The 23,677-nt window shown below is 46.3% G+C and overlaps 1 protein-coding gene across 8 annotated transcripts in view; it reads left to right on the top strand.

The window, feature by feature from the left end:
- The window catches only part of axin2 (axin 2 (conductin, axil)), an 88,426-nt gene extending 65,456 nt beyond the window's left edge, over positions 1-22,970 (top strand). For 5 of the 8 annotated variants that reach the window (XM_029246695.1, XM_029246697.1, XM_029246698.1 and 2 more), the window contains 10 exons: positions 7,260-8,190; positions 10,748-10,888; positions 14,442-14,544; positions 16,341-16,481; positions 17,044-17,510; positions 17,844-18,038; positions 18,237-18,461; positions 18,797-18,892; positions 19,760-19,927; positions 22,275-22,970. In XM_029246695.1, coding sequence (XP_029102528.1) covers positions 7,367-8,190; positions 10,748-10,888; positions 14,442-14,544; positions 16,341-16,481; positions 17,044-17,510; positions 17,844-18,038; positions 18,237-18,461; positions 18,797-18,892; positions 19,760-19,927; positions 22,275-22,401 — 2,487 coding nt within the window. In that variant the 5' untranslated portion in view covers positions 7,260-7,366 and the 3' untranslated portion in view covers positions 22,402-22,970. The other 3 variants (XM_029246700.1, XM_029246703.1, XM_029246702.1) reach the window with 3 other exon arrangements.
- The last annotated feature ends 707 nt before the right edge of the window (positions 22,971-23,677 follow it).

The raw sequence follows: 23,677 nt of genomic DNA on the forward strand, positions 1-23,677 counted from the left end.
GTGGGGTTTTCTTTTACATACTGCTTGTAAAACCTGCCAGTAATCTTCCAGCGTAACAATGCCCATTGATTGCGGCAATGCAGCTCCTTCAATGTTTTAGATATGCTTACTATATTTCTGGTACATTAGTAAACTATCGAATTACATTCACAAAGAAATAGAAAAAAAAAAAGTTCTAATACTGCTCAATTTGTCCAGGTCAGCAATAAAGAGATATTTATATTTAAGCTAAAAAAAAAAAAATCATTCACTCGGATTTTTAAAGTAATATATTTTATGTTAAATAATTTCAGTTGAAGTAAAGTTATATATCTTATTTGACCAGTCAAGTACCTTAGTACCCAAGGGGATCCTCTTAAGATATTAATATTCAGTATTTTCATAGTGTCCTCATCTTAATAGTCCATCAAGTTTCCTTGAACCTCGGGGACACTATAGAATTATACTCATCTGGCTTTTTATTCATAATGTTTAATCTGCTCATTTCTTTCTCCCAAAGAACTTGAAAGATAAATGGACTCAAATTTAGACCCACTCATGCAGTTGAACATGCAGAACCGATGCTGACAGCTAAAGCAAGGGTACAGGCACTAGAGGTATGAACCAGCGTAGTGTCGCAGTGAACGGCACAAAAAGCTGTCACTGCATCAGGAAAAAACAATAATTTCTTTTTCCCTTCTCTTTGCATGTTTTTATTCTGTAACCAACAGTCTTATAAATTAAATACATCTTGCACTGCATTTTCAGCTTTTTCACACATACAATATTGTTCACTTTTGTGTGCCTCTATGGACTATTTTTTACTACAGTAAATACACTCATTTTGTTGTTCTTACATTTACTGAGCATAAAAACCTGATTTGTGACAAATTCACCTGTAAGGAACAGGCTCATTGGCCCACTCTTTTCCTTAAAATGTAGTAGTATGTTTTGATCCTTTCTTGGAGAGACATATATATATATATATATATTTTCCAGAATTCTCCAATTATACTTATTATTTTCTAGTAATAGTGTTACATTTTTAAAAATCTTGTCCAAAAAATTCAACAATTTATTAACGATGTACGCACCCTAATCCTAATTTTATAAATGGCAGCCAACTATTATGTTAGTACGATGCTACAGATGTTTCAAAAGTTACAGTAATGTAACTGAATGGATTAAATTAACAAATTGATAAGCATATTTAATATCAGAATAGGTATTAGAATGGATAACGAGTAAAAAGTATAGATTTTATGATAGTATGCTTCAATTGAAAAAGCAGTAACATAAATAAATCACATTGACACTGGTCCTCTTCCAAAAAGTTTAGCCTCATCAGACTTAGTGGAACTACGAGGTCCCTTCCTTTAGATACTAAAAGTTGGCCGACAATAACTTTTAGAATGTTAAACTGTAGGTAAGTATTGCTGTTTTCATTCACTTTTATTCATTCAATCAGAATTGTTACTCGGTAAATTAAAATATATATACATGTATATATATATGTTTTCTAATATGTAAATTAAACAGTTGAAAAACTTTGAGCCATAGCTGAACAGCCTTCTAATGTCTTCATTGTGTTACTTTTTAAGTACCTTTCCTAAGGTAAATATCGTGGCTTGGAGGACTGCGTGGGTAAGGGCCATTACCTCCTACTTGACCGCTTTATTATCCCAGCCAGACTCACTTTAATAAAATCACAGGTAAGTAGGGACAGGTGAGCGGTAAATGTCCTTTGGAGGACATATCCATTTGTAGTCTCAGAGCAACCACAATCGTGCATTTGCAAATAATTGCATCACTGTATATTTTCATTGCATGAAAGTTGCAAACAGTATTATGCATTATGGAGCAACTTTATCTTCCTAGTTCAAGGACTTTCACAATGATAGGAGTGAGCTTTTCCAGCGACAGTCTCTTTTTCTTTTTCTTCTTCTTCTTCTTCCTTCCCCTGAAACATAAAATATTTCTTCCTACCAAGGACTGGCTACAAAGACTTTGTCAGGGAGAAAAAATAGTAATGATGTGTAGGGTGCATATATCTGTTCTGCAAAGAATAGTGCTGTTTGTTTCTTTCGTAAGTTCTGTCTGCCATTTGATGTCAGGTTCAAGTGAGGGAGTCTGCAATTTCTTGAAGCCCCAGGTCCGTGGTTTAGTCCATAATGGAAGCTATTTAGCCAGAACTTCATCCGAGTAAATCATATCCCTTAACTAGTTGGACATTCGGACTGGGAGTTTTATATTTTGAAAATTAACAAAAGCTGTATGCAGATACACCTGCCACCCCTCCTGCAAACCAAAGATGGAAACAGTCGTCACTTTATGAGTTTCCCTTTAGTTAAGCCAGCATGGGATGCATGGGATGTTGCGTCTGCTTTTGTAAGTTCACTACTTTTCAGCCCTTGTCGCTTTTGCATTATATGATTATTTAATTGCTCAGCAGATGTTTCATCCAAAGATGGTTTTCCCAGTGTATACCATTACTCATTTGTGCAGCTAAATATTTTTCCTGAAACTGTGCAGAAGGAAGTGTTTTTTCTCAAAGGTAGAACAACAGAAGCAGTCAAGGACAGGTCCATTACCACAGTTACATTTGTTCTCTTTATCATAATGATACATTCAGCTGACACTTTTTCCCAAAGTGACTTACAACGTTAAGCAACCAACTATTATTTACCCATTTATGAGGCTGGGTAATTTTCCTGGAGCAATTTATAAAAAGTATCTTTGTCAAAGATACTACAGCTGGAGGTGGAATTCAAACCTGTGACCTTTGGGTCTAAAGGGAGCAGCCCTAACTACCATGCTACAAATATTAATGTGCCTCATGTAGTAAAGAACAACCTCTCAAGTAAAGCTAATACACAATAACAAAGTAAAACTAACATAATAATTATGTCCTTGAGTTAACAAATGTAAGCGATTGTCTTACTTACTCATTTAAAGAACTGAATATCTCCTTGCGAGCAGGGTCCTTCGGAAGTCTTAAACCATCAAGGTTGAAGCTATAGGTCCATCTTCTTAACCACAATTCTGTCTGCAGGTTGCATGCTGACTAGCAACCCAGCTGGTGTCCTCCTTTACTTATTCATACATTTGACTTGTATTTTTCTTCAAGTAACTTACAATGTTAGATTTGTATACTAAGCTACTTAGAATCATTTTACGTCATTCATATATCTAGTTAATTTCGGAGTAATTGATACTCGGTACCTTGCACAAGGGTTTTGCAGAAGGAGAGGACATTCAAACCCAGGTCCTTTGATTGCAATCCAGCAGCTCCAACTACTGCACCAATGCTTTATGAAAGAGAACCCATTCTGCTTTGGTCAGAGAATAAAAATTGATTGTTAATGTTCATATCATCTTAGGAGATGCTTTTTGTGCACTATCAGACTTCTTGACAGCTAGGTCAATAGGCTTTTACTTCCATGCTAAGACTTTTAATTTAGAGTTCCCTGACTGATGCTGAAGCCCTTTTAATCCTCACTAAACCTAACTATTGTATGTACTCATGTCCAAGATAATTTTACATTACTTAGTATTCGTACACTACCTATAACCTGAGTATATACACATATAATTCTCTTTAAAATTGTTTATGCATCAAAACTGAACATTTGCTTGCAGTTTAATCACATATTTATTATACTGCTATGACATATTAAAATATTACATTTACAAAGTAAGCAGTGAAAAAGTGATCACTTGGTACCAGTCCAAGTACCAATACGTGTACCAATACGTGTCGGAAAAGAAATTTAAGGCATCAGTTAAAATTATTTCTGTTGCTGAGTGGGACCAGGTAGCAGTTAAAGGCACTTATTTATAATCTTAAAGTTGGTGCCCCAAAGGACCTGTGTTATAACAGATTTGAGCATAGTGCTTAGCTTGAATTGATCATGTAAAATATCCATATGATATGGTGCAATATTAAGTTTCTTTGCATGAAAGTGCCAGCTCAGCAACATGTTAATGTTGAAACATGGAACCGTGATGCTGCACCAGTGATAAATTTCTGCTCCCCAACATCTCATCACTCAGAGCCCTAGAGCTGGAAGCTTTTGGCAAATGATGTGTGCTACAGCAGTCTGTTGCATTTGGAGCTTTAGCAATACTGTACTTGACAAAAAAAGCTGCATTCCTTCAGCTGCTCTCAAAAAGTTTGCAAACCACAACTTCCAGAAAAGTGACAGTAAAACGAGACATGGTGTAAAATGTGTACAAATGGTAAAAATGCATGTGCTCTTCAAGTACATTTCACATGTCTACAGTAAATAATGGCCGATAATATTATGATTATTATGATAATATAATTATCGGCCATTATTTACTGTATTTTGGAGAAATTCTGCAGAGTCTGGACAATGTTTTCTGTAATGATGGTGAAGAAAAAATACTGAACGTTTGCTGCTCCCCTGTACATTCGTGTTACATTCCTTTTGAAACAATGATTTCTCACATTCCATCTGTCGCATAGCATTCATTTCCTTTTCTGGGGGGACACTAGGTTACAATTTTCTATTTCTTTCTGCTACTATTTCAGTTTATATTTGGCCACATTCCACGCTATTACCCCTGTTTTTTTATGAATCACTTATTTAATTATATCTTCGTCTTTAAAGTTGATGTTCGACATCAAAGGAACAATATCTCCTTTGAAGTACTAGGGGGGGTAAGATCAGTGTCTCATCTTCCCTTAAAGATCCCGGCAATGACGCTGGAACATCATCCACAGGAAGAGCCTTCTCTCCTCCCATGCATGCGAGATTCACACACACACGCACACACACACGAAAGAGAGCTGAATACGTGCATTATTTGTTGAAGCCCGTGACTAACTTCAGCTGTTTTGGGTTTGCTGAACAGCTCGCTTTTGGTCGCGCGGTTACACTGCCGTTCCGTGGGCACCGGCGGTGTCTCTCGCGCTCCAGCAGCCTAAGAGTTAAAGTGCGAGCTCTGCAGGCTGCAGGCGGACGGACGAGCAATGAGGCAGTCGGGCAGGCAGGCAGGCCTGCGTCTTTAAAGTTTCTGCAGCAACAGAAGGATTGCAGGGATAATGCCATTGGGGCGGCGGATCACTTACTTCTGACGTTCCGAAGCCTCGGGGAGTTGGCTCGAGATTGCCAGCCTTTGATAAGGTCCTTGCAACTTAGTAACAACTTTGTCGTTCGCGAAACGGGAGACGTGACGTAATTTTTATCGGTTTTTCTCAATATTTGCCCCGGCTATCGCTTCCCTACGTTTACTGAGGCTCGCGGGGCTGCGGAGAGGGCAGTCGATGCGAAGCAGAAGATCGGCGCGTCCCCGTTTGAGCGCCACAGAAAAGGATTGTTTTGTATGTATCTGTCGGGACGAGGCCGTCGCTCGCTCGCTTTGATGTCCGCAGTTAAACGGTGAGCCCAGTTCAGTCCGCGCTGGAAGAGCCCGGAGGAGATCGGCGGCTCAAACAGCACCTGAAACAGTACCTGGGGACACAAGGGCAAACGGCTTCCTCCTCCTCCTCCTCCTTCGGACAACTACTTTACCTTCTGAAGAACAGCGCTCCAAACGGAAAGCAGGACTCCCCTTCGTCGGAAAACTGTGGATTACTTTTTTTTTTTTTTTTTTTTTAAATTGCATTCTGCTGTGTGGAAGATTTTTTTTTTTTTTTTTGGAGACGCGAATTCATAGATAGATGGTAAGTTGTAACAGCCTGGTTGTGTGATGATGTGCTGAATGATGTGGCCACGCGGCTCCTCTCCGGACCGTTTTGATGTGTAACAGTGAGCTCTGCTTAACATAATGTGTATATACATATTAATGGTAATGTGTTTGGAATGGATACTGAACGATTTTTTTTTTTTTTTCCCCGGGTGTTTTCGTGTGTCTCAGCGAAGCTACGGACGGTTTCAGAATGGTTACAAGTAAGGGGGGGGGTCTCGGGGAAGTGGGGTGTGTGTGATGAGTTCTAGCCCCCCCCCCCCCCGATGTTCTGACACCCTCTGTGATGTAAAAAGGAGAAGTCGGTGCGCACTTCGGGTCAGTCGCTCAATGGGACATCACACACAGGACACACACAACACACATGCGCTTTTTAATGAGCATATTTTCCCTTTTTGTCGGATTACTGTCGCTGTCTGCTGGAACTGCTCCCTTGGATTTTTTTTTTTTTCTCTCATTTATTTTTGGGTTATTTCGCCGGCGAAGGAGAATGGGAAATCGAGACAGAGTTTTGACGTGTCCTGTGGTCTAGGTACAATGGTGAGCCTGTGATCGTGTGTGGTGTCTTAAATCACATGATATTATATCATATGTAATACGGGGTGCATGCGCTAGTATCGGTGCTCCAAGACGTAGTTATTAAAGATCTATTCTGATTTATCAGCAAATCCGAAATCGTCTAGGCCAGTATCTTGCTGTATATCTTGGCTGGGAATGAACTGAAGAGCTAGTTTAAACCTGGTTGATATGAGATCGTCTGAATTCCTTCATGGAAAGAAGCTGTTAAACTGGCTGTTGTCTAGCAGTAGTTGGTACTCCTGTATCAGTTTCTGCAACATCGTATAGTAAGTATTTTTACACTAGTCCGTAGTTTTGTAGCGACTTGGTCCGTGGTACACACTCGACACATTTTCACTTAGTAGTATTTTGTACATACGGTATCATAGTCAATATAATAATGTGTCGAGTCTTAGTGTTTTGCGTTGTGTCTTTGATACGGTGATCAAAGCCGATTGATCGCGATTATTGTTTGGGCGCCTTTTTCCAAAACTTCTTTTTTCTCATCTGCAAGTCCAGTTGTATCGCATCTCATTTTGTTTTTCCCACGTACTTCCATGATTTTAAACTAGAATGTATAGGAGCAAGTGGCTTTGGGACTCCAATGGAAAAACTACGTGTTGAGTAGTTGTGAAGAATGTTGGTCTATGATGCATAATAATCTTGGTCTTGGTCTTTGCAGGGTTGTTTTAATTGAATGTACACTTCCGATGTCCTTCCATTTAAAAGGCTTTTGTGTTTTTGAGGTGAAGGTGATCGGTGATGTACTGTGACAGCGACATTTCTGTAGATTGCGTGTGAGATGTGGTGACCAAGCCGGCACTGTGCTGTTAAGATGATAGTAGTTGTGAAGTTGGTGAATTTAGACAGGCAGATAAATCTTGCTGAGGTTCTACTCGGTCTTCGTCCTTTTTTGAGAATCTGCAAGGGTCTGAAAGGCTGTTTACTTCATATCTCCCTTTGAAGTTAGGCGGATCTGTTTTTGATTAGATCAATACTTTCTGTTTCAGAGAGAAGAAGGGCTGAGAAGCTCCCCTGCTGATTTAAGAGAGTGAGGAGATTACAGTCGAGCTCAGAGGAGGCGAGAGCAGCGCGCGCGCAGACACGAGCTGGAGCCATGAACAGGTCGCTCACGGACCACATCAGCAGTAGCTTCAGAGAAGATGCCCCTCGTCCTCCAGTCCCGGGGGAGGAGGGTGAAGCGCCATGCCACAGTCTCAGCAAATTCGCCGTGATGCGACCTCAGAATAAGGTTAAATCGGCTACCGTCGCCCCTCCCGGTTCCACGCCGAGGAGAAACGAGGATGGACTTGGGGAACCCGAGGGGAGCGCTTCTCCGGACTCGCCCTTAGCTCGGTGGACCAAATCGCTACATTCCCTATTAGGGGACCAAGACGGTGCTCACCTTTTCAGGACCTTCCTGGAACGGGAGAAATGCGTGGACACCTTGGACTTCTGGTTCGCCTGCAATGGCTTCAGGCAGATGGACCTCAAGGATACCAAAACGCTTCGAGTGGCCAAAGCAATCTACAAGCGGTACATCGAGAACAACAGCATTGTCGCCAAGCAGCTGAAACCTGCCACTAAAACCTACATCAAGGATACTATTAAGAAGCAACAGATCGACTCTGCGATGTTCGACCAGGCGCAGACCGAGATCCAGTCGACGATGGAGGAGAACGCGTACCAGATGTTCTTAACATCTGACATATACCTCGAATTCGTGCGCACCGGGTGCGAGAACCCAGCCTATGTGAGCCACAATGATCTGGGCTCCCTCAAGCTCATGTGTGGCTACCTGCCCACCTTGAACGAGGAAGAGGAGTGGAGTTGCGGCGACTTGAAGGCTAAAGCGTTGGCTTCTGTCGTTGGACTATCGGCGAAGGCGCTGAGAGCGACCATGTCCATGAGGACCACAGAGACGTTGGAGAGTGGCTTCAGGTAAGAGTCCTCCTTGCCCTTCCTCATGTGTGCTGATAGTACCTCAAAGTATGTGAAGGATATTATCAGATAAACTAACGATAGACAGAACTGTCTTTTCGCCCACTACTTGTGTCATTATTCTAAGCTAACTAGATGATCTGAACTTTGAATGCGCCCCTGTGACGTGTGGTAGGTGTTTTCGCACTGCCGGTTACCTGGCATTTATTAAGCTTCTAGTTTGTCATCGTGTTTCGCCCCTTTTAAACCGTCTTTGGGAATACTGAAGGAGTTTTGACGAGGTGTTCACCCTGCGTCTCTCTTGTCCCTGTGAAGTCGCTTCCGCTCCGCACGAGCGTCGTTTTCCCGCCGCGGTCTCGCGACCCGCTCTGTTCCCTCCTTCCGCGCGGACGGTGTCTCGCGGGGCGGCCCTCTGCTGGCTCGCGCGCTTCCTGCGCTTTGAAATGGTTCCACGGAGCGTCTTGCATGAAGTTCAGAGAGCTCGTCTGGCTTCGGCTCCGTCACGGCGAGTGATGCCTCTCCAAAGTTACATGTCAGCCACACTTCCCGTTTTCGCCATTTTCCCTGCACACATCAATGAACTCTGTTATCCAGTTGTAGGTTTTGGGTAGTGGCGACACGTCACTTACCTCAATTCGCATACATATTTCATTTTTGTGCTGTCTTTTCATTGGACGCAATGATAGGTTGTGAAGGGTCGGTGTGGTCTTGTAACTGGATGAAAGGCGTGCAATTTCTGGAAAGCATCAGTACTGCTTTTCATCTGAATGCTTGTCTTGACTGCTTTGTTTTTCCCGCTCATCTCTTATTTTTTCACAAGACATTATATTCAGTTGTGGAGTACATGTTTGATGTTTATCGGAGGTCTTCCAAACTCTTCGCTACGATTGAACTCTTCGGTACGTCCACTCATTGGGGGGGAAAAAAGCACATCTGGGTATAATTGTCTGAAAGTGAACTTCCGTGTTCTTTATAGAGATAAGAGAAACATGTTAAGATTTAATGTTAGTTTCTGAAATCTTTGACTCGAACGTCTGTGGGAAGCATGAATGAAATGCCTTGGCAGTGAAAGCAGGGCGGTTAGAGCTGAGGCTGACGAGCAGTAAAATGTGTTTTTGTTTTACTTTTTGTATGCAAAATTGGCCTGGCATTGCAAATGAGTTTCTAGAGTAAACTGCTGGCAGTTAATAGGGGGCCTTGGGTCTCAAAGACTTTGTTTGAAGATCTTAGGGAAACAAGATATTAGTCGCTGACCGTCGCAATATAGCCATTTCTGGAGCGAAAGAGGTTGTTGACATGGAGACGTTCCTTGGGTTCGTTCATGTGATCATTGTGCTCTAATCTTTCAGTGAAGAAAGAGAGCAGCCCCCCTTCCTTTCTCTCTGTTCCACACCAACTCTTTATGTCACCAAATTTCCATCTGAAACATGTGGAACTAATTTCAGCACTGCTCAGATTCTCTCTCCCCCCACATGCCTCACACCCCCTCTGAATCAAGCCGTTCCAAAGGAACCACCACCGGCATGGTTGTTCAACCACCACTCCCTTGCTCACGATTTTTATACCTTTTTTCATTCCCCCTGCTGCTTTTATCTCTCCTTATTGAAAAAATCCCACTGACAGAGACTAAGCAAGCTTTGGAGGGTAGGGAAGGGAAGGGAAGGGAAGGGAATGGAAGAGAAGGGAAGGGAAGGGAAGGGAAAGACAGGAAGGGGGTGGGCTGGGGGGAGTGATCATGAAAGAAAGAAAGAGAGGAAAAGAATGTGAGCCCAGCTGTGCTAAATACCTGACTCTTTGCAAGAGCCTCCAAAGGTCAGGTTTGAGCTGGGGCCTAAGGCTTTAGTCATGCTGTGTCTATCCTCACGGCACTCCAGGCAGTAGGCATTCTCATAAAGAGGAGGCCCTCCTTCCCCCTTTCTCTTCTCTCTCTCGCTAGCTCTCACTCTATCTCTCTCGCTCTCTGCTTCACTCATTTGCCCAAGCTTTAAGCTCAAGTTTTCAGCCCCCCCCCCCACCCCCTTCACTAGTGAAATAGCAATGCATCACAGCAGGAGAGCAGAAAGAGAGAGTTTGGAGCAGAGGGGGAGGATGCTGGAGTGGTGGGGGTATTGGAGGGGAGAGGGAAAGGGGTGCTGGAGGTGTGTGTGGACATGGTGGTGAGGAGGGAGTCACAAAAAAAATCCCAGAAAGTGCGGGACCACTGGACTTGCACAAAGAAAGTACAGAGATGGCAGAATAAGTGGAGTGATCCATTCACACTGCCGTGCTGCTCACTTTAACTGTGCCCCATCATTCCTTGTGCCAGGGGCTGGGGGACAGGGGAACTGTGTGGGGGGCATAGAGCTCGTTGTCACATTCCTCGAGCCACGTGGAAGTGACTCTTGATTATTAAAATCCGTAGACCCTCGCAGGGAAAAAAAGACACTTGCCGGGTTCATGGGCTCATGCATGTGTACCTAAATCACCTTTTAGTGCACGCACACGTAAAACATGCACAAAACACTTCGTTCAGATGAAGCTTCAGCAATGCACCAAACTAATTTATGCTTGGTTTTAGATCACACAGGCGAGGAGAGCCAGCAAACCCCTACCATGTGAATTCGGGCTATGTCTTCGCCCCTGCCACCAGCGCCAATGACAGCGAGATCTCCAGCGATGCCATGACTGATGACTCCATGTCTATGACGGACAGCAGCGTGTAAGTGTGAAGTTGCTTCTCCCGTTTCGGACCACGTGGTTGTGGGAATCTCTCCGTTTTTGCTAATTGCAGCCTGGATTTACGGCATTGAAATGAGAAGACACGATTTGTTTTTTATTAATTCCTTTCCTTTTGTTTTGTGGGAGGGGGGGGGCTCTGTGCGGAATGTGCAAGAAGCCATCTCGCCGAATGCGTTTGGCATGCGCTTCAGACAGTGGGCAAAGGTCAGCATATATTCTCGGTTTCTTCAAGGCAGATGTTGAAAGCCTTTTGAAACATTTCATTCCCAGCCTCTTTGGGTAGCGTTTTGTGATTCATTGTTTGAAGCGAGTAATGAGAGATGGATGCGACCCTGTTGGCGGGCGGCCTCTCAGATGTTATATTTAGGAATGCAAGAAGGCCACAGCACAGTGAGAAGAACGCTGGCACCGAGCGTCGGGGAAGAGCATTGTTTGTTTTGGAGCCGAGCTGCACCGCGTCCCTCTCTAACTGTTTTAAAGGTACTTTGGATGGCCAGTCAATAGTCCTCTGGGGATTTCAGACTTGCTATCATTCTCGCGTTTTGAGCTCTGCGCTAGATTTCAGACTTCTGAACGCTTCCTCTTGCACTTTGTAAAACAAACAACCAGGGTGACACAGTACACCCACATTTCCAATATACTTTTCAACACATTCCAGCCCTGGGCCCGCGCTCAAGTGTTGTGTTTTTTTTCTTTTTTTTTAAAAAATTCCATCAGCTTTGATGTCGGATAATCAAAACTGTGATGCTGACAGTGACACAGCGTAACCCTCGCGTAGAGTTACGATTTGTTTTTCTACACAGGTGGATTTGTTTAGGTTTTGCAGGGGACTAGTGGGCATAAGTTATTTCGCGGTCTGAGCCGCTGACTTGTCGATACTGTTGGAGATGTTTGCTTTGTGTTCCGGGGACCCTAGAGAGGTCCGTGTGGGAACACGTTACTGCCTTTCTACAGCCACAATTATTTTCATTCTTTTTCCGTTTTATGATGGATCTTGTTGTTTAGTACATGTGTCCCTTGAGGAGAGGACTCTGGGAAAGCCATTAGCCATTAGCGTTTGAAGTTGTGTGCGGAGTGTTGCAGGAAAACTTCATATGGGGGTGTTGCCCCTCTCCAAAGAGGACAAGCGTGTCCTATCTCCCGCAGAAAATACCTGTTTTTATTATCCAATTTTTTCCACTGCTGAATACAGGGGGAAAAATAGCCACTTGGGCCTTAAGACAATCTCTCAGAAAAATGTTGGCAGTAAATGAAAGAAGGCTTACTCACATGGTGGTTTGATTTCCGCCTACCCGGCCTGGTGGGGTGAGATCATGTGTCGGTGGGGCATTTGCTGGGTTAGTCATTTGTGGACCCCAGGACAGGTCACCTGGGATTCAACGGGGCTGGGATTAGGGCACCACACCCCCCACCACCACCGCCACCACCCCACCCAGTCTCCCTTCTTTTACACCAGTGCCAATTGTAGGAGCATATAGCCGAGTGCAGGGAGTGAGAACTAAAGTGCATGGAGGATGAAAGGCTTAACTGAATCGCTTTCAGCCTATTGTTAGGCTAGGGGAGCTTAGGGGGATAAGAGGGTGGCTGGCTGCTTTGAAAATTACTTGCACAAGTGAATAGGAGATCCCCGTAAAGCAGGCCCATGAAAAGGGTAGCCATTGCAGACGGAGCAGAGCTCGTGGGGGGGTGCCTTGCTTGATTAAACTGCTGGGGGGGATTAATATTCCGCCAGGGGTGGGGACCTGAGACTGGGGGGCAAGACAGTTTGGAAGGTGGCGTTGGAGGGGTAGATACTTTGAGTTGTTAGTCAATGCGTCCTCTGTCGGCCTTGGTCTTCTTAACACACGCACAAGATCTGGTGAGCTTCTTTTGACTTTTATCGAGTTCGTGGAAATCTTGTCTCCCGGTCCAAGCCTTTCGCTGGGAGAGGAAACCGTACGGCTGTGCATCCGAAGCCGGTCGACTTGTACTAGTGCGAGCGGTCCCGCATTAGAAACGCGCTCCTTTCCCCAGTAGAGATGCTGCGGCGAAGCATCGCACTTGCGCTCGCTTTAGACCTGAGCAAGGTTCCCTTTGCTGGCGTGCCGTCCTTATTTTCACATTGCCGAGCAAGAGGGGGGAAAAGCTTCCTCTTTGTTAGGGGAACAATTTGATTAGTATGTCTTTTTATTATGGTTAAAAGGCACAGCACAAATTTGAATCTCATTTCTAGATAAAGGGAGGGGGGGAAGGAGGGGAGAGGATTTTTTGCTTATATCTTATTTATGGATTTACTTGGGCGCAAGGGAATGCTGCTGTGCCAACTTCAAACATTACCTTATCTTACAAACCAGCCTTTTGATGTTGCCGAGATCAGAGGCGCGCTGCACAGCCGTTGCCAAATGAAGATGGCAGGGAGCGCATATGCGCACGAGTGCGGGATTTCAAAGCACCAGCGAAAAGCTGCATTTGGGCTAGGTCACACACTTCTAAGTTAAAAAGGGGCTAAGATAATTGGCCCAGCTTAAACGGCAGCTTATAGGAGTGCGGCATCGATTGATGGCGATGACGACAATTATACTAAGCGCGATTCGATATTAAACAAAACGCACGTGCGTATTTGTGCGTGCGGCGGGCGTAAATGAGGAGAAACGGAAAGGTGAAGAGTCGGGGCTACCGCGGCGGTTCCCGGCACCGCCGGCTCCCGGTAACGTGCTTGCGATCGAACTCCTCCGGGACCTGCGTCCACCCGCTTCCGCCGAAACGCTTTTCATTTGCGGTGCGAATCGAAACATTTCTCAAGCTGGTGTAACTCTTGGGAAAAGTAGGTTTCTTCATTATTTAATCCTGGTCTTGTGTCAGAAGTCAACAGCCGTGCTCGTACTCTGCGGACATTCGTTGAAGGCTCTTGACTGAGAGATGGTTGAGAAGATGCGGAGGTGTTGGGTAATTTCCCAGCCTCCTCCTCCCCCTGGTGGAAGTTGTTTTGGTGTTTGGCGGTTTACTTTAGCGTTTACCGTTGCCCTGAGGGCTGCATGTTAGCCCTTGTGGTGAAAGGCCTTATATTGCTAGTGTAGCCTCGGTACCTGGGGGTCCCTATCCCTCGCTCATCTTGGAGGAGGTAAGGGGGTGGCGCTAACCCTTGTTACAGCTCAGACCTCCCTAATGATCCTGGAAGGGCTGCTCAGGAGTTCTGTGAGCTGTTGAATGGAGGTCATTTTTAATGTCCTTTTAAGCGTAGCTGCCTTAACCTCTTACACCTGAAGCATCTTTTCTCCGAGCGCCGTCGGCTCTTTAAAGACGCGGCCGTGTCTACCTGTTGGAGCCTTCCTTTCCGGGATTCCTTACTTAAGACGTAGCGTACTAAGCTGGCCCGGCTGGCGGAGGGGCTGACGTTCGGAACGGCAGTGCCATCGGCCCACCGCTTCCCTCCGGCGGCCGACGTGGCGCTTGGTGACGGTCCTGAGAGACGGAGCGCGTCTCGCCTGGCTGCCGCGCTCAAGGTGTGCGCCGCTGCAGATTTTAACCCCCGCCTTCCCCCTGTCCTCCGGCAGAGATGGGATCCCACCGTACAAGCTGGGCTCCAAGAAGCAGCTACAGCGGGAGATGCAGCGCAGCGTGCGAGTCAACGGCCAGGTCCCACTACCTCACTTCCCTGTAAGTGTCCCCCCCCACCTCCGCCCCACTCCTCCCGCTTCTGTTCCTACACGTTCACAGAACTTTATTTGAAGTGGGCATTTTTTCTCCTCTGGGTTTCTGTTTTGTGTTGTGTTGTTTTGTTTTTCCAATTCCGAATGCATGTTTTGACAGGATGCCGGTTCTTTATATTCCTTCTCTCCGCAACAGTCTCATTTTCATATAAAAGTCAATAAATGAAAGACAGAATTAGCATTCCGTTTTTTTTTTTTTTTTTTTTTTTTTTTTCCCTGTTCCTTTTTAGAACGCCCCCCCCCCCCTCCCTCCCCCCATGCCCTATAAGTTCCCTAAGGCTGTCAAAAACATAAGTTAAAGTTTGTTTTTGGTGCTTTCCTCCTCAATAGCGGCTACGGGGGTAATGGCGGCAACACTAATTCTAAAATAGTAAGTAATGACGATGAGCTAAATGTGGGGAATGGAGACGCTGGCTCTTGTAAATGAGACTGTTCAGGGCTGGGGCTCCCAAATCAACCAGCTCTTCTAGATGCTGCTTTGATCAGCGGATGAATAGAGCCAGCCTGTGTAGAAGTGACAACTTCCAGCAGCGCGACCCCCTTTCTTCGCGACGCCCCCGTCCTCCTCCCGCTCTCCCGCTCCCCCACACCCGCAACCCCACCAACCGCCCCCCCCCCCAGCGGTCTCTGGATGTGAGCGCAGAGCCGCGGCGTCGCACGTGAGCCCGGGTCGGGGGGAATTGGCCGCTCTGGGCGACCCTCGGCCGGCGGAGGGGCGCCGCGCTGTGACGACGGGGTCGAGGGGGCCACCGGATCGGGACTGGTAGTGTGGGACAATGTTGTAAAACCGTGTGGCCCTCTCCTTGTCAAAGAGCCGTTATGCACACAACTTGTTTTTTTTTGGCTGGGTGGGGTGCGTGCTAGTTGTGGGTTTCCTTTCTCTTCCTCCCTCCGGTGCACTTTCTTCTCCTTGTTTTTAATGTCTCCCTCCTGATTTGGAGATGGCTCCATCTCCCAGGATGCACCAGCTCCAGGCAGCGGGAGCTCCGCGCCGCAGCGAGACTTGCCAGCAGCCTCGCTCCTTTCTTCTCCGTCTTCATCGCCTCTACAAAGAGATGAGAGGAAGGGGGGGTGGAAGCTAAATCAAAAAAAGCAAGAGTGCAAAATAGGGAAAAAAATGCACATATAGCCTAAAAAAAGGATAATGTCGCTACTGTACCTCAGAGGTGCCCAGCATGCTTTCGGGAAATAATTTACCTCTCCTCTTCTGATCTCAAACCATTTGACTCCTCTATCTCTTTTTCCACTCCCCCCTCAGCTGCACACATCTCTCCATCTTATTTCTTCTTTTAATTTCACCCCTTTTCTTTTTTTTCCTGTCGATATCTGGCTTTTATTCCCAGATTTAAAGCTTCTGTCCCTCCCACCCTGGTGTGTGTTTGATGTTTGACAAGGGGCCTTTGAAGCCATCTGACTTCAGAGCCGGTGCTGATGGCTTGGTTGTACTACAGAAGGAGCAAGCAGGGGCTCCTCGGAGTGAGACCAACTGCTCATGCCGACGGCGAGCGATGCCAGCGGCGGCTGGGCACGGGAGGGGGGAGATGAGAGGGCGGAGAGGGAAAGGGGGGGGAGGGTCGGTGCGGGGCCGGGGTTGGTGAGCTTGGCCGGCCGCAGCAGTGCGGTCAGCTCGGAGCCGCTCGCCGGAGACCAGCGCCCTTTCGACCTGGCCTCTCGGGCCACCCTCCCCCTGACCTCGCTCCCCCGACCCCGCTCTCAAGGCACTCTGCCTTGCCTCCCCCGCAGAGGACCCGCCGCCTGCCCAAGGAAATGACACCCGTGGAGCCCGCTGCCTTCGCTGCCGAGCTCATCGCCCGCCTGGAGAAGCTGAAGCGGGAGCAGGAAACGATGAGCTCGTTGGAGGAGCGGCTGCAGCAGATCCAGGAGGTGAGCCCCCCCCCCCCCCAAACCCCCACAGCCCTTCATACAGGAATGTGAGTGACATCACGCGCGCTGCAGGCTCCGGACATGAATTTGCACCACCAGGCAGTAGTCTTGACCATTCGTACGTTGGCGTCTTTGAGCTTTGCTGGTTTCTCAGTCGCTCTAAGTGTGTGTTCCCCAGGAAGTCCAGGACAAGGTATCGAAACGGGGGCCGCGGAACAACGTGTCGGTGCAGCTCGTCTCACTAGGGAAAGTAGCTCATCGGCGTACCTGAAATTCAAGTGTTCGAGGAAGTGCGTAACTGAACACGTGTTAAGCATGTTATGTTGTCGCTAAATGCAATAGTTGACGCAGTTTAAGTGCACCACATGCACAAGGAAGCATCCTTCACATGCAAAGGGTTGCTACATAGTGATGAGGGGAAAAAGTTGTAAAAATGTTAATGAGCCTGTGATTTGAGTAAGTAATTGCTGCCTATGTGTGGCTTCCAGCTGATGAGACTCCTGTCTTGAGTCTGTGGTTTGGCGGTGTTCTCTGGACTGACCCGGAACGTTCACCTATACAGGAGGAGGAGAGGGATGAGAGCGAGTTGCTGAGTGTCCCCTCCCACCACCCCTCGCACCCCCTGGGCCTGCTGCCTTCCGGATCCTGTGAGGAGGACCCCCAGGCTATCCTGGACGAGCACCTCTCCAGGGTCCTGAAGACCCCTGGATGCCAGTCCCCAGGTGTGACGCGACACTCGCCCCGTTCCCACTCACCAGAATCTCGCCATGGGACTACGGCTGCTCAGGGGCCTTCTGCGTGCAGCCCCAGCTCCCTGGCCAAGGTCTTCCCAAGCAGACAGGCAACCAAGCACATCCATCACCACTACATCCACCACCACAGTGGCCCCAAGAGCAAGGAGCAGATTGAGGCAGAGGCGGCCCAGCGCGTGCAGGGCCTGTGCCCGGCTGGTGCAGACTACTCATCCTACCACCGGTGCCGTGGTCATGGCAGAGAGCAGTGCGGCAGCCCGGCGGAGTTCGCTCTTGGGTGAGTCCTCGCTGCCCGCTACCTCACTCCTCCGTGAGGAGTCATCCTTCTTTACTGCCAGCGACTTTCTTTTCTTCTCTGAGAAAAGTTGTATTCCCATGCCATCGGTATGGTTCTCTCATTTAATAATTGATTTTATTTCCAACTTTTTCCTTAGCTTATTCTCTTTAACCGTATTGATCTTTTTTTTGTGTGTTGTTCTTTTTCATGTTTAAGGTTTTCTTCTCTGAGTGTGTAGTTCTGCTCGCATTCAAACCAGCTTCTGTTGGTGATGGTGAAAGGAGCATCAGTGTTAAACTTAACATGTTTCTTTCGTTCTCTTTCGGGCATCAGGCGTTCCAGCACTTTGTCCAAGCGACTGTCCAAGGCCACGGTCTGCGAGGGTCCAGCCCAGCAGAATGGGGAAGTCGGAGGGGTTTGTGGCAGCAGCGCCGCCCCACAGCTCCCTTCCGACGGCACCGATCGTTCACAGAACGTCTGGCAGTGGATTCTGGAGAGCGAGAGGCAGATCAAGCACAAGTCATACGGGTCAGTCTCTTACGGCTGTCACCTGTTGATGCCAATGAGGACGTTTTGTTCAGTTGCTAAGGCGTTTTAACATCAAGTACACAACTTACTTCCTGTGTTGATCTGATTTAAAAGTAATGGTCTCAGTGACTGGGGAATCTCCATGAGGGTAAGCAGGAATCGATATCCTTGGTTCTGACTAGGACCATGTATCCACAGTGCCCAAGGTGTCAAGAAGGTGTACGCGCCAGATTCTTCCTCAAAAACGCTGCCAGGGCGGACACATACCTGGGGAGGTAGTGGGACTCACCTCCGTGCCCATCATCCTGCCCATCCCTTTGTTCAGGACCCCGCCATGCCGCCACTGCCACCTCCAAACACTTTGGCTCAGCTGGAGGAGGCCTGCCGTCGCTTGGAGGAGGTATCCAAGCCTCCTAAGCAGAGGTAGCTAGCCAACATTCCTGTTTCCAGACCATGTGGGAGAGGTTATCATCAAACTTCATTTTAATCTCAGTAGCCATTTTCAGAGGTGTTATGCTGATCCACCGTTTCATCAGTTAACCTTCTCACAGTCAGGTTGAAAATAGGTTGCGTTACCTTCTAGAGTTTGAAAATGCTCATGTTTAATTCGCCGAAACGGGGTCAACCCATTTGCCGGCACACTACAAAACTGCCCCATATTTCCATTCGGGTTCCATTTCAATTTCTGAGGGCTGTGGCATACAACAAGAACTGGTGGTGGATCTCATCTCCGGTACAATTTGTTGTGTTTCCGTCAGACATTCAGCAACAAGCCTTCAAAGAGACAGGAGCCATTCGATGCCTTTCCAGAGTGGTAGCACACCTCAGTCGAGTCCTGGGCTTCAAACAGAGGAGTATGTTTCTACCTTTGTTCTACATCTGTATCTTTCCTTTTTTGCGCCAGAAAAGCCATAAAGAGAGATTATGGTCCAGCGTGCTATCTTCTTTGAACTCTTGTTGAATTATTTAAGATTCAATATAAAAATCGGGGAAACAGGCAAACATACGCAAGTGCATACACACACACACACACACACACACACACACACACACGCAGAAGTCTTTCCTACCAGAGTTAACAACCTCTACAACCTCAACCCCCCCATCCCTCCGTCCTTCCTCTTGGTCTTCAGCGGGGCCGTGTTTGAAGTTCGGCCGCGGCCACCTGACTGCCAGCCTTTTTATTTTTAATTGGCTGACCTTCAGTCTGCCAGCTGTCTCTGGCTAGCAGGCGCTTTCTGAAGTTGTGTTACAAAGCCTTGGAAGTGAATGAAGAAGACTAAATTACTTTGGGCCTGCCCTTTGGCGACCCCCCCCCCCCCCCCCCCGTGACACATGCCGCTCCAGTCCACCTTCTGCAGAGTGCTGGACTAAGACTACAGGATGCCTGGTGCCCTGTAGCCCCCCAGAGCATGCACACACACTCGTACCTTCAGCAGCTGGGACCAGTTTGTGCTTTTAGTGCGTGGATCCTGGACTGGACCCAGCATCATCCATCCCGTAGTCTATGGTGTATGGGCCATCATGGAGTGGTTCTTTGCAGCAGTGAGAGACACACACACACACACACCACCTAACTCCTGTCCACGCTGACCTGCATTCCAGATGTTCTAGTTTTGTCTTCCTCGTTTCCTCTTGTTTCCTTTCCATGTGTTGTAAACTTTGTGCGGTATGTTCTTTGTTGTGCTCACCACCAGTACTCTTGGTTTTTGTCCATGCAGAACGAAAGAGCCAAAGAAGCAGCCTGGTTCCCACAATGCACTGGGCACAGAGCTGGTCGTTACTTACTTCTTCTGCGGGGAGGAGATCCCCTACCGAAGGATGATGAAGACACACAGTCTAACACTGGGGCACTTCAAGGAGCAACTCCGCAAGAAGGGCAATTACAGGTAGTTGTTCTCCAGATGCGTCTACTGCTGTCATTCCTGAAACGTATATATTTTTCAAATGTGTTTCTCTTCCTTAATTTCAACTAAGAGGTCTGTTTTATGCCGCCTTTTTTGTGGCAAATGCTCAACGGTAAGTTTTGCGAAACCTTTTGATGAAATTCAGTATGAAACTGTTTGTCACTATATTTATCAGTGATTTATTTATCAGGTGTAAGTGCATTTGTGTGTAGTAGGAAAGGCAAAGAGAGCCACTGTTGTGGGCTATTTTCACTGTGCTGAAAGGAAGGGGTAACTAGAATGATTTGGCCACATCTGGTATTGATTTCCATCGTAAGGCACACTTAATAAGCATGTCTTTGAAGCACAGCCCTTTTCATTTCATGCAGAAAGACTCGTGCAATTGGTAGGCCCTCGCATTCTTCCCCGATTGTATCAGGGGGAATCACATGCACGTTTTTTCTGTTCCACAGAGCCAATATGAACTTGTTGGAACGCACGTAGCATTCACGGAACTTCTTGAGACGGATGGGATTTTTGTCCTTCCGCTATCGAGTGCGAATGCTCTTATTTACATTCTCATCTTGCACTGATCATTCTATGAGCTTAACACTAGAGGGCTCAGTTCAAAGCTGGAAATAAGGCACCTTCTGGTCCTGTGCATCAGCAGCAAAAGCAAGATGCCTTTTTAAGAGCCATAAGTGTTTATGGTAATGGTTGCCTTCTCGGGACATCATGAGAATCGAATGGCCTTTCCCCCGAGTCTGCAGCCAAGATTTGAGAGCAGCTTGAGATGTTTGGGGAGGGGAAAAAAAAAAAAAATCACTCAAACATATGGGTCACAGTCCTGTCTTCATCACGTATGTTGCCTGAGAAGAAAAATAGATTTTGAGCTGATGGCTTTAATAGCAGAAAACGTGTGGAGTTGGTTAATTTCACCATGGCAGAAATTCAACAAAGAACAGTACCGCCAGGAGTGCCAGATGATATTGGTGCCAGATGTTGCACAGAGAAAAGCTTGCCACATAAAACATGTTCGAATGGAAAGACTTCTTTTTTTTCTCCCCCTTTTTTCAATCAAGTAAAAGCAGAGTTTCTTGTTTGAAGCTTTTGTGGGGGAGGATGTTGCTTTTTCCTGAAAAATAAGGTTATAATTAAATGAAATGTCATACTGCTTTTATTTTACTTGGTTTTATTTAGCTCCAAGCAGAACAGAGTATTGTTTCTGAATTGCTTTGTTGCGAGGGGGAAGGAATGGTTTCGTGACGTAAGGCATCCTATGTTACTGGCGTGTTCTGCGCAACACGTGAAATCCGAGCCAGATGTTTATTTGATTACTTTGATTTCGTGACCTAAAGCTGAAAGAGTGGGTGCTTCATGTAAATGGTGGGTTTACGCGCAACTCCGGCCATAAAGCACAAGCTATATGAATTCCACTGCATGCTGCGCATCAGTAAAATGAGCCTTTTTCCATGACAAAGCCAATTATTAAAACTCCCCTGCTGATCTCTCCTTTTAAACCAAGGGAAAGAAAAATCATTAGCAGGCCGGCGGAGTTGTGGGCATAAAACAAACCCTCCAAATTTTTCCTGGCCCTAGTTATGCGACCCCCACGACCTCCGAAAGACCCGCTCTTATAAATGACTGCCTTTCCAGGGCCGCGCCCTCCTCCTGGGCCTGTTTCCAAACCGTCAGAGGCTGGGGGGCGTTCTCAGTTCTCCCCTTCCCTCCTCTCTCTTCTCCACTGGTGATCGAGGAGTTCGGGAGGAAAACAGCCGCCGTGTGCCGGGTGACAGGCAGACCTGCAGGCACCTGAAATCTCAACCTTTTGTGAGAAAATACCCTTCATGTGACAGCAGGCACCATTAGAACCGATGCAGGAGTGGAGATATTGCAGGTTCGAGAAGCGTTTAATTGACGGAGAGATGGCAGTCTTCGCCGGTGTGTTGCGGCGGCTCAGCTGACGGGTGATAAAACAATTTGTTGTTAGTCCCGTTTTTTTGGGCATGTTCATTGTATGTTTAGCGAAAAGCATGTAATGGAAAACAGTGGAGAGAGAGAAAGCAAGAAAGGTTTCCTGTGCTTTAAAGGCTTTAAAGATACTCGCATACTTTGGCAAAGCAGGTGGTTGCCACTAAACCTTTTTCTCAGGAAAGTAGTTTGCCTTGGACTTAGGTGGAGTCACCCCTGGTCTGGTTTGGTCTGTCTGTATATTTATTTTTTTATTTATTTATTTGTTTGTTTGTTTGTTTGTTTGTTTTAACCATAACGTTCATTCCCAGTTGGGATAGGAAGAGTTTGTGCGATGTAGCAGATTTGTTCTAATCATTTGCTCTCCTCTGTGTTTCAGGTATTACTTCAAGAAGGCCAGCGACGAATTTGAGTGCGGAGCAGTGTTCGAAGAGGTCTGGGATGACTGTGCCATTCTCCCTATGTATGAGGGCAAGATCCTTGGCAAGGTGGAGAGGGTGGAGTAGGCGGATGCCATCAGAAAGAACAGAAGTCTCTCCACAAGAAATTTAATGCATTACTTAGTGGAAATGGACTTTTCAAAGGTGCCCGTTTCCTTTTTTTTTTTTTTATTTATTTTTGTTAATGTTTTCGTTATTTTAAGCTAAACAGATTTTTAATATATCCGATGGACTGCGGGCACCAGAAGCTATTGAAGGAACTCGAGCCAATGAAGTAGGGGATGAACCGGGGCAAGGAGATGCCCTATAGGTGACTTTATAAACCATCCAGCCTTAGTAACACAAGGGAATTGTATTAGGGACAATGTGGGGGGGCCTTGAGGACCATTTTCTCCACAAGGAGGACAACGATATGGAGGGAGGAAACGCTGCAAATATAACCACTGTCTCAAGATGCCGAGGACTGTTTGAGCTGATAGACTGTAGGGTGCCCATACACGGCTTCCTGGCTATTCGCTACAGACTGGCATCAAACCTAACGTTGTGCAACTGCTTTCCTTATACTTTTTAAAACATGTCCATACGTGTGCATATACATACATGCATATGTATATATACATGTATCATACAAAAACAATGATTTTGTCTCTATAATATTAAAAATATTTATTTAACTGTCACCCCCCCCCCCCCCCCATGTCCAGAAGACGGACACGCTGCTTTTGAATGGGAGAGAACAAGGGTGGTGTTTTTTTGTTATTATTAAATGTTTGGATATCTTAACTACACAAGTAGACTCTGAAGGTGAATCACAAACTGATGTTGGTTTTTGGTTTTGAGTTGTGTGTTTTTTTTTTTTTCCTTCCCTTCCCCCCCTTCTTCTGGATGTCAGCCAGTCTTAATCAATGCTGCTGATTTGTGTGTTCATCGGAGGATGGGAATTTACAGTAGAAGCTCATACTCTGATTGTGCTCTGTGCCTTTGTTTAAGGACGAGGCATTTCATAGGACAGGCAGAACTGACTAGAGAAGATGATGAAAAGTGAGGGGAGAACATTAACATGCTGCAAGCTCACCAAAATGTATAGAAACCCAACATTTTCTCCTCCTGAACAAGTTACGTCTCATTTTACAGTATGAGTGTTTTTTCCGCAATCTCATCACACATTTAAACATGCAACCTTTTTAAGAAGTCACTCTGCAGATGGATGGATGGATGAATGAATGAATGAATTAACTGTATGTATGCTGTACTACACTATATAAACACAGAGCACCTGTACATACTGTAATTATGCATTATAAACCATAGAGAATACACTACTGCTAGTGTTTATTAGTAC

Source organism: Scleropages formosus, chromosome 20 (genome assembly GCF_900964775.1).
Source record: "Scleropages formosus chromosome 20, fSclFor1.1, whole genome shotgun sequence".
In the NCBI taxonomy this organism is placed as follows: domain Eukaryota; kingdom Metazoa; phylum Chordata; class Actinopteri; order Osteoglossiformes; family Osteoglossidae; genus Scleropages; species Scleropages formosus.